Raw genomic sequence first — 10,034 nt, forward strand, 5'->3', positions numbered from 1 at the left:
GGCTGGAGAGTGTGTTTGGCAATGCATAGGGGGTTGGAGCACTCAGCTGGGAAGTGGGAGCTGCAGGTTCAAACCCCCTTGGAGCAAGGGGCGAGTGCTTCCTGGGCAAGTGCTCTAACAATAGACTAAAGGTGGGATGTTCCCTTCTCCTTTCTACAAGTGACACACCTAAAATCCATGGAAGTAGCTCAAAAAGCTAAGTGAGCTGTCCAAATGCTACCTCATAGCATCAAAGTGGACCTGAATATGGGTTGTTGGGGCTAGCTTTCTTGATCAAAGGCCACAATGAAAGGTATATGAAATGAAGGAAGGGAGGAACAGCATACAGTACAACCTCTTTATAATGAACCACCACAGGGCCAGGAGAAAAAAATCATTAAAAGATGATGCTTGCTACAGCAGGGTTAGTTAGTTGGCTACACCATAAAAATGGGGGAAAAAAGAAAAGAAAAAAGAATTGGTATTATTAAAAAACAGTGGCTTATTAAAAATCAAGATTTATTACAATGAGTTTGTCATGTATTCCAAGTTAAGAATTGGAAGAAACAGGGAAGTCTCTGGCCCAAAATGGGAGAGATGCTATCACATTTATTTGATGTTTAAGAAATAAGGGAAAGAACAGACTTCTTACAGGAGAAAGGGCCATGACTCTAGGGAAGAGAAATGCAGACTGAATGTTATGACAATGGAGAAACAGCTGATGGGAGAGAGGAAATGAACTGAGAATGTGCAGTTGAGAGAACAAATTAACTATCATGCCAGGGCAATAAGACACCTCATTAGGGATCTGGAGACTGGGTAGAGAAAGTGGCAGGAAGAGGAAAGGTGGATATAGCAGATAAGGAAAGAAAACCACCTCAAATAACAGCAGCATTTTGCAATATATGGGGCCCTGTCACATGAAGTGAGCTTTAATCAGGCCAGAAGAGAAGGCTAATACCAGGGAGCTGGTGCAGAGGGAGAGATGCATGGGGAAGCTGAAGTAGAGTTGGAGTAAAAGTGGGGTAAGCAGTGTGCTCTTATACCCTGGCTACCCACCCGTGCCATCCTTAGCTGACCAGCTTCAAACAGCAGCAGCGAACTTGGGCAGCAGAAGAAAAACTGATGACTCAAACTGTCAGAAGAGGAATGCAGGCAAGGAAGGGCATGGAGAAAGAAGAGTTTCCGCATCCAGGGGAAATGAGAAGTACCATATTTACTCAACTACAAGACAAGTTTTTTTCCCCACATTTAACTGGGGGGAGCCCTTCATCTTGGAATCAAGTATGAGGGATTGGGAGGGGTAGGCAGCTGCTGCCTGTCCCCTGCTGCTTCTGCACCCTGTCATCTCCCCACTGCAGCCTCTTTCCCCCACACCCCCTCTGCAGTCTCTCTCCCTGCCTCTCCCCCCTCCCACACACACTTTATCTTTGCCCCAGCACCAGGAGGCTCTGTCCTCACTCCAGCCTGGAGCATAGAGCAAGATCCCTGCCCGCTCCTGTAGCAGCAGTACTGAGCTGGCAAAGCTCCTACAGGGCTGAGCTGGGACATGCTCTGTGCCCCAAGCTGAAGCTGGGATGGAGCCTGCTGGAATCAGAGCAAAGGCAAGGGAGGCACAGGGGGGAGAGCAGAGGCTGTGGGAGGGAGGGGGAAGGGAAGTAAGCAGCAGGGGGCAAAATGCTTGACCTCCCCACACTACATGCTCCCCCTCACTGCCTGCCACCCTGGAGCGGTGGGGAGATGGGGTGGGAGGACTAATTTAGAATGACCCTGCAATAATTAGGTTCTATACATGGAAAATAATAACAAATTTATACATTTTTCAAGTATAGCATGTAATTGTTGGGAGGGGTCATCTTAAATTCAGGGTCATCTTGAATTGGGGTAAATGTAGATGTTCAGAAAAGAAGGGAGGAAAAAAATCAAGGGGGAAAGACACCCCCACATTTTCATTCACATTCAATGAAAATGTAAAGTTGCATTGAATGAACGGACACAGAGAGGGTGAGACACATGAGGAAATAAAGTAAGCAAGGAGCAGACGGCCCTGGAAATCCTGGGAAAGAAGCAGGGTTTAGGAAATTGTCCTGAGTACCCAAGTCTTTGTGAACTGGGAGAGAGCATGAAACCAAGGGCAAGAGTCCTCATGCCAGGAATGCCAGTCAGAGAGACTGAAGTCCTCCAGAAAGCAAAGGAAGAAAGGGAAGAAAAAATCATAAAATTAATGAGAAGGGGCTCATGAGGCAAGAGATGCTGTGGCTCGGCTGGAAAAGCTGACAGGAAGGCCTAGAGCAGGGGAGACTGGTCTGTGGTATGCGTGCCACAAGTGACCTAGGCCGTTTGGCGTGTGGCATGTGGTAGAGCAACAGGTCGGGCTGGGGGCACTGGGCAGGGAGCAGAAAGCAGACCAGTAGATGAAGAGGGTCAGAGTGGCACTCGGGGAAGACATAGGGCTTAATCTGTCTGCCACAAAGGTTGGCATGACAGGCAGCAGGGGCAGATAGATGTTAATTTAATTTTAAAAATATTAATTTTCTAAATTTTTTAGGGGCCCCGCAGGCCAAATAGAATGGTCTGGTGTGCCGCATCCAGCTCGCGGGCGACATTTTGCCCCCCACTGCCTTAGAGGTGGTCCTTTTGAGGGTAGTGCAGGGTAGCTTGCACTGCTCCCCTCCTTTCACTTGCCCTATGGGGAGTTTCATTCTCCATGGCCATCAATGCTGAACACTTAAACAAAGGATATATCCACACAAAACAGAAGAATCAGAGACAGCTGCTCCTAAAGACACCACCAGACCAACTTCATCTTCCAAAGACCTTGAAACCCAGTGAAATGGCCAGATTTTGCCTTCCCAGATTAACAAATCCCAGAAGTGCTTTGTTAACTTGATTTAGAAGGGCCCTATACTCTGCTAGCTAATATTAAAAACTGGGTTTTAAAACAAAATATTCAGCTTGATTAGTCAAAAATATAAATCTAAAGTATAAACTTCAAAAGAAAAAAATGTGTGTTCCATAATTTTGGCATAAAAACAGAAATCTGCTCCTGTAAATCTGAGTCCTGGGAAAAAAATCAGACATCTTTGCCCTCACTTCTTTCTACAGCTTTGAAGTCCACCTGCTCTTAGCAGTTCTCTCCTCATTGCCTTACTTTGTCCATTTGCTTTAAGAAAATACTAACCTTCCCCCATGGAGCATTCAAGCTCTAATAGTCCCTCCTGTCTCTCCTGCCCTGTCATACTGTATGTCTTCCCCTGGCTTTTTTTTTTTTTATGTGAAAGTGTTTTGGAGGAGGGAACAGTTTTCAGTTTGGAACTGACTGGGAAGTGCTGTGCACATCTATGGTACTATATACATGACAATGAGTAATTAATAATAACGTCAGAGGTGACATTGCTAATAGCTCTCAAAGCTGAAAGGTAACATAATGAAAACAATTCTGCCATGATGCAAGAGAATGGACTTGATGACTCACAAGAGGTCCTTTGAAAGCATATAATTATGTGTAGCAGAATATGAAAGCCTTTCTGATTTTAATAAGCTATTTCATATTCTGTGGGATGAATGCACAGTAACAAGCTGTGTTTGTATTAGCCTCTTTGTAACATCAGGTGCTGTGGCTTCTATAGGACGACTCTGCCTCTGGAAAACAAGACCTCAGGCTGTGCCCTGTGGCCCATCCCCTCTCTAATCCCAGTGGGGTGATCTGTCTTATAAAGTCTGCTGTCAGCTGCTTATCCTCTCTACCAGGAGAGCACCATGACAGGTGCAACAAACCCATCGACTACTGGGAAGGTTAAGTAGAGGACCATAATGAAACATCACTATAATTTGTAAGCATGAGAAAAGGCACAAGTACATAATATGATATTCTACAAACATTCAATTATTTCTTCTGAAAACACTGGTTAGACTAAATACACATAAGCAGAGAGAAAGGCACTCTCAGCAGTTACAACATACTGCTCAGAAGCAGAGTAAATAAGGGATTGATTTGGGAAACAGGTTCAGGATCTTACACAAGAAAGCATTTCACAATGACCACACTCTACTCCCTCTACCAAAGCAAGGGTGATCAGCAGGGATTCTGGTTTTCTCTGATAACAAAATCTCCAATTTTTACATTAAAAAAAGTAACCCAAAATCTACTTTTTCCATGATCATAATGAAACACACTGTATGTGTGTGTGTCTTTTTTTAATTAGAAAAAAACAGGATCCCTGGTGATCAGTCACTTGAGACTGCTCTTCTTATGGGCAGTTCTATCCTGATTCCCTATCTTATCTCCAACTAAACTATTTTCTCCAGGGAATAACTGATTCTCTCCTATTGCATAACTGTTTCCTTTCCCTTAAACAGTTTATTTTTCATGAAATAATTCTTTAAAAGTACTTGTAAGGTCCCAAAGCAGGCAAAGGGATGGAAGTAATGTCGGTCTCTCTATTACTTCTTGCTTTTATCAGGCCTGGACAGCATGCTGTTCCCAGGCCCCACATACAAAGTTCTCAGTCCCATTTCTCTCTCACTCATTTTTTGTTCATAAATATACAAACGTTACAATGAGGGATCCTATCATAATTATAAAATCACACAAGATCATCACAACTGAAAATAACTTAAGCTTAAAAGGAACAGAAATTACTAGTTTCAGTTATTTGCATGATTATTTCATTACCTTAATGGAATATTCATGTTATTAACAACAAGAAAATTCTCTATACCTATTTCAATTACAACTCCACCCATTTCACTATATTAAACTATAATAAGCTTAATAAGTTGCGACTGTATAAAAGGTCCATAAGGGTGTCAATATGGTCTGATGTCATAGAAGACGTACTGGAATGTAGGCAGTGCATTTTTATACATGAGCGCTGTTAGCTCAGTGTATGCTTTGTCAAATGCACAATAAAGGACCATAACAGGCTCTACTTATTTCTGTTGTGTATAAGGTTTATTAACTGCAATGTTCTTTTCCTACATTTGTTTAAAAAAAAAAAAAAAAAGGTTTTAGCTGTAGCTGTTTCAAAGGTAGGTTAAAATTCGTTTTGACAGATGACAGAACTTCTTTCTAGTTTTTCAAAGAAATATGAGGAGTCTTGAAAGATAACCAAAATGGTGTTAAAAATGCATTAAGAACAAAGGGGCTTTCTGGTTTTGTTTTTTATGGATTCAAGTCTTGAAGACTTACAGGTTGCCCTTCTCAAAACTTTGGAGGCTGACAGCAAAAGAGTTCCTCTAGTGCACATTCTGGAAGGGAAGTCCAGAAGAACATGAACAAAAGTTGAGCTGTCTTGTGAACCTACTGAGGGACAAAAGACCAGCAGCAAAACTGTACTACTCCCACATGTGTGAGAAAGTGCACAGGTGGATGGGAGTCCTTTCATGCAGGTGTCTGAACATTCAAAGAGTTACTTTGCCACAATGTTCCTAAGCAGCACAGGAGAGGAGAGACTAAGGAGAGAGGCACTTCAGATATTCTCCTATGGTTTTTGAGCTCTGCAAAAAAGAAGAGCTTCTGATATTCTACAGAAAAGCAGGTAAGCCTTATTCTCATTTAGTAAACCTGAAGCACACATTTTTTTAAGCTATCCTCTTCCCCTAATGCTCTTGAACTTGGAGAGGAGTCAGAACACTTTCCCCTAACCCAGAAGAAAGAGGTGGGAAATCACCAGTCTCTGGGCTGGGTCTGTAGCATCTGTGTAGAGCAACTCACATTAATGTCAAGAAGAAATGCTGGGTTGCAGCAGCGATGGAATTAGACCCACCCCCCAACTTCTGTTAAATTCACTCCTCCACAAGACTTGGAGCACGGACAAATGTCAAGTTTATACTGATGTAATCAGCATTACATTAGTTTTTAAGAAGTGGCTGAAAGAAGGCATAAACCCTTAAATCAAGGTAATTCTGGTCAAGCCTGCATATAGTAAGCCCTGAAGGGATCAGCATGAAACTCCAATGTAAGGTACATTGGTTTAGGTGCTGTCTGTTCAAATCAACCAGGTAGCAGTCCTGGGGCCACCTGCAATAGCCGCCTACTATGTGCCCTACCCTGGGATAACTGCATATCTGTCTGTTTCTGATCCCAGTGTAATCATCAGCACACAAAAAACAATGTGTGTGACTGTTGTGATCATCTGTGCACTCTCTCTAAGCACTTACCTTTCTCACAGCCAGTTCCAAAATTGACAGCCAAAACTGTGTATTTTCACTTGAGAGAGAACAGAATGCTTCACTTGCATGATTTTGCTCTATTTATAAAGAGCAAAAAGAGCTTCTATAAGTTCCAGGTGGTGCTGACATAAATTAAGTACAAATAACAAAAAGCCCCAACTTCATCCTAAGTAATTCCCTGACAAGCAAATCAATACTCAGCATTCAGGGCAGGTAAACAAGCTCTGGAGCCAAAGGGTATCCAAGGAGAGTGTCCTGCTACTTATCATTATGACCAAGTAATAATTTGGTTTTAAATTACGCATGCACAGGGTACTAGCTCTATCTCGGCTGGCACCATGGGTGAATCCAGCGGATGCAGTCGCCACCTCCTTTGGCTGTGCAGTGCAAGTGGGCAAGCTCTCACTGGCTACAGAACCTAGGGAGTGAAAGCCACTGCTGCCTACTGTCAGCATATGGGGCACCAAGTTGCCTGCAGAGCCACAACATGGACTCTCTCCTGCCCTCCTAGTGCTCTTTCATCCCCCAGGCAGGATGCATACCCCAGCCTGAGTTGTCAGCAGTCATGTTGCTTCCCTTGCATGGCATAAACTAGCCTGTCCAGGAGTGCAGAGGCAGGACTGGGTGGTCTGTCCCATGGCACCTGGTGAGGCCAAGGCTGCATGGCTCCCTGTACCAGGAGGTGCCAACTCAGCTGTCAGGAAGCCCCATACACTACTGACTCCCTTCGTACCTCATCCCCATTCGAATTCTGCTCCATACTGCGCCTGGGCCCACCAGTGTCCTGTGCAGTCCCAGCACATCCCACCACCATTCTCCACTCCTGCACGTGGCCTGCTTCAAGCACTGTTCCCTGAACCTGGGGGCAGACAGGGGGGAAAGGGGACAAAGGCACCGGTACTCACATTCATTGGGTCCAAAGCCTTGTTAAAGCAGCAGCTCTAGCAGCCCCACTGGGGCCAGGGAACTCACTGTGCGTACACTGCACAGCCAAAGTGGGATGCAACTGCCCCATACCCCTCAGTGCTTTTCTTTCACTGAAGGACTCCACTGACTTTTTTGTGCACAGCATAAACCCAGTTTTCAAACAGAAATCCAGTGTCAAAAACTTTCTAAGAAATGCCTATTTCAACCTCCAGAATAGCCAGAGTAAGGACGAGGGTTCAGCTTTAAGATGTACCAGCAGAGAAAGAGATCATAGCAAACCAGGGCTGGAAGGGACTTCATGAGGTCTAGTCCAAACCTTTGCTTAACACAGGATCATCCCCGACTAAACCATTCCAATCAAGTGTCTGTTAACCCACTCTTGAAAATTTCCAGGCATGGAGATTTCACTACTTCTTTAGGGAACCTGTCCCAATGCTCAATCACGCTCAGTAGTGGGCCAGGTAAAGGCACACTTCGTAGACTGAATCAGATGCATGAGGTCTTATGAACTAAAATTCTTTCTGATCCCCCACCCAAATTTTCTCTGCTGCAGTTTGAGGCCACTGCTCCTAGTCCTGTCCCCTACAGCCACCAAAACTAGCCCATCTCCATCATCTTTACAACTGCTCTTTTTTTCTTCACCAGACTATATAACTTTAGCTTGTAGGCAGATCTAAGATTTTGAAAATGGGGGGTGCAGATGGTGTAGTGTAGTGTATAACACAACACACATTTTTCTCCAGTTAAAAAGAAACTAGAAGCTTCACTAATAAGGAGGGCCTAGAGCTGGATTATTCCATTTAAAATGGGGTAAGAAACCCCAAAACCTTTGGTGCAAGGTACCTTCATTTGCTATATCCTATATTATATATCAAAACACAACAAACTAGGCAAAATAACCCAAAGCTGTTGTTTCATTTACCCAGGAGTCATTACAGTTAAACACATGTCTCTTTTTCAGGTGCACAAAACAAAACCAAGCCTTCTTGAGCGTCTGGACAGCACCTCCAATCCTTCATGGGAAGTGATTTTCACCCCTGAGCTCCAGTCACTCAAGTTAATATTTCAACCCCTGACTTGGTATTTTTTCCTAGCATTAAAAACAGGTTGACAGAGCTGCAAGATGGGAATGACATGACTAGGAGCAAACTGCTAGTGTTAAAAACAGGACAGCAGGGCTCCGAGCTGGGAGTGACGTGGCTAGGAGCAGTGAACATCACATGTAACAATACAAATGCATTGTTCTCCAATTAAAAAGAAATGAGAAACTTAAAAAATAAGTAGGGGCCCAGAGCTAGGCTGAGCAGCCAGAAAGAGCCTCCAATGATTCATGGGAAGTGATTTCCACCCTTGAGCTCAAGTTTATCTGAGTTAATATTTCAACCCCTGACTTAGTGTTTTTTGCTAGCATTGAAACCAGGTTGGCAGGGCTGCGAGATAGAAGCAGCCAACCTGCAGAAGGAAGGAGGGCTGAAGACCATTAGAAAGAGGTGGCGGGTCACACGGGGCACTGCAGAGCTCAGCAGGCCGGCATGTTGCGCCACATGCTTTCTGCGCAGTAGCCTAATAACACCAGGGTCAAAAACCGTGCTAACAGCCTTTGGCGCAGCGTCATTAGGCTAATGCGCAGTAAGCACAAAAAACCCCACACGAACACTGTGAGCCCAACGGTCTAGTTACTGCACACTGAGTCCTTTATAAAGAGACCGCTGAAGTAACTGCGCAGTCTGTGAGGCGCGGCAATGAGTGTGTAAACACCCCGCCAAGGGACACGAGCGCCGCCCTCGACGAGGAGGCCACCGGGGCCCCTACCACTGACTCCCCGAGGCACGCATAGGCGAGGAGCGGCAAGAGAGACAAGGAGCCCCCGACCCCGTGCGCTGCCTGCCCCGGGGCCAGCCGGGGAGGCCCTCAGGGCTCCGGCCCGGGGCTGCCCGCGGTACCTGAGCGCGTTCACGGGCGCGTTGTGCAACCGGATGACAGCCACGGCGGCGCCCGCCCGCCTGTACTGCGCCATGCCGGCTCTGGACCCGCCCCCGCCTGGTCCCTCGCCTGCGTCCCCGCCTCCCGCGAGGGAGCCGGGCCCTTGGTATCTCGTCACCCGGCCTGACGCCCACAGTGACCTGGAGGCACAGCCCATACACGGGGTTTCACACGGGACAAGTGCAGGCGGAGCCTGGGCAAGGACTGGCCGGGCTGCAGGACTGTGGGGGTCAAGGTGGGCCGAGTCAGGAGCCTGCTCTTGTGGCAAGAAGAGCCGGCCGGCAGCTGGCGGGGCGGGGCTGTGCCAGCAGCAGCGCCCGTGCAGACCCGGGGGCGCAGGGGGTGAGGAGGATGAAGGGTGCTGCGGGGAAGGGGCAGCCACTGCAGGCTGATTCACCAGCTACCTGAACGCTGCTGTTCGGAGGCATCGTTTAGTGACCCGGGTCTGGGATGAGCAGCAAGTTTCAGAGTTTGGAGGTGACACTTTGGGACTGGGAGTTTCATAGTAGCTAGAGTCAGGAAGGACCTGAACAGATCATCTAGCCTGACCCCCTGCCACAGGCAGGAATGAAAGCTGGGTTCACAAAACCCCAGACAGGTGATCATCCAACCTCCTCTTGAATTTGCCCAAGGTAGGGGCGAGGACCGCTTCCCTGGGAAGTTGGTTCCAGGTTTTGGTCACCTGAACTGTAAAACATTGCCTTCTGATCTCTAACCTAAACCTATTCTCCATCAGCTTATTACCATTGTTCCTTGTCACCCCAGGTGGTGCTGGGGAGAAAAGGGCTCTACCTATTTGCTGTTGATCTCCCCTGATGAGTTTGTACACAGCCACCAGGTCCCCCTCAGCCTCCTCTTGCCAAGGCTGAACAGGTTCAGGTCCCACAGCCTGTCCTCATAGGGCCTGCCCTGCTGTCCCCTGATCATGCGAGTGGCCCGCCTCTGGACACTCTCCATGTTGTCCACATCCC

General features: G+C 46.6%; 1 protein-coding gene across 1 annotated transcript in view; it reads right to left on the reverse strand.

Moving 5' to 3' along the window:
- The window catches only part of EHHADH (enoyl-CoA hydratase and 3-hydroxyacyl CoA dehydrogenase), a 39,208-nt gene extending 30,086 nt beyond the window's left edge, over positions 1–9,122 (reverse strand). The window contains exon 1 of the mRNA XM_019542953.1: positions 9,024–9,122. Within this exon, the coding sequence (XP_019398498.1) occupies positions 9,024–9,097 (74 nt within the window). The 5' untranslated portion in view covers positions 9,098–9,122. The remainder of the gene's footprint in view (positions 1–9,023) is intronic.
- Positions 9,123–10,034: the final 912 nt, after the last annotated feature.

The sequence above is a fragment of the Crocodylus porosus genome, unplaced genomic scaffold (genome assembly GCF_001723895.1).
Source record: "Crocodylus porosus isolate Cpor-Errol unplaced genomic scaffold, CroPor_comp1, whole genome shotgun sequence".
NCBI classification, from domain to species: domain Eukaryota; kingdom Metazoa; phylum Chordata; order Crocodylia; family Crocodylidae; genus Crocodylus; species Crocodylus porosus.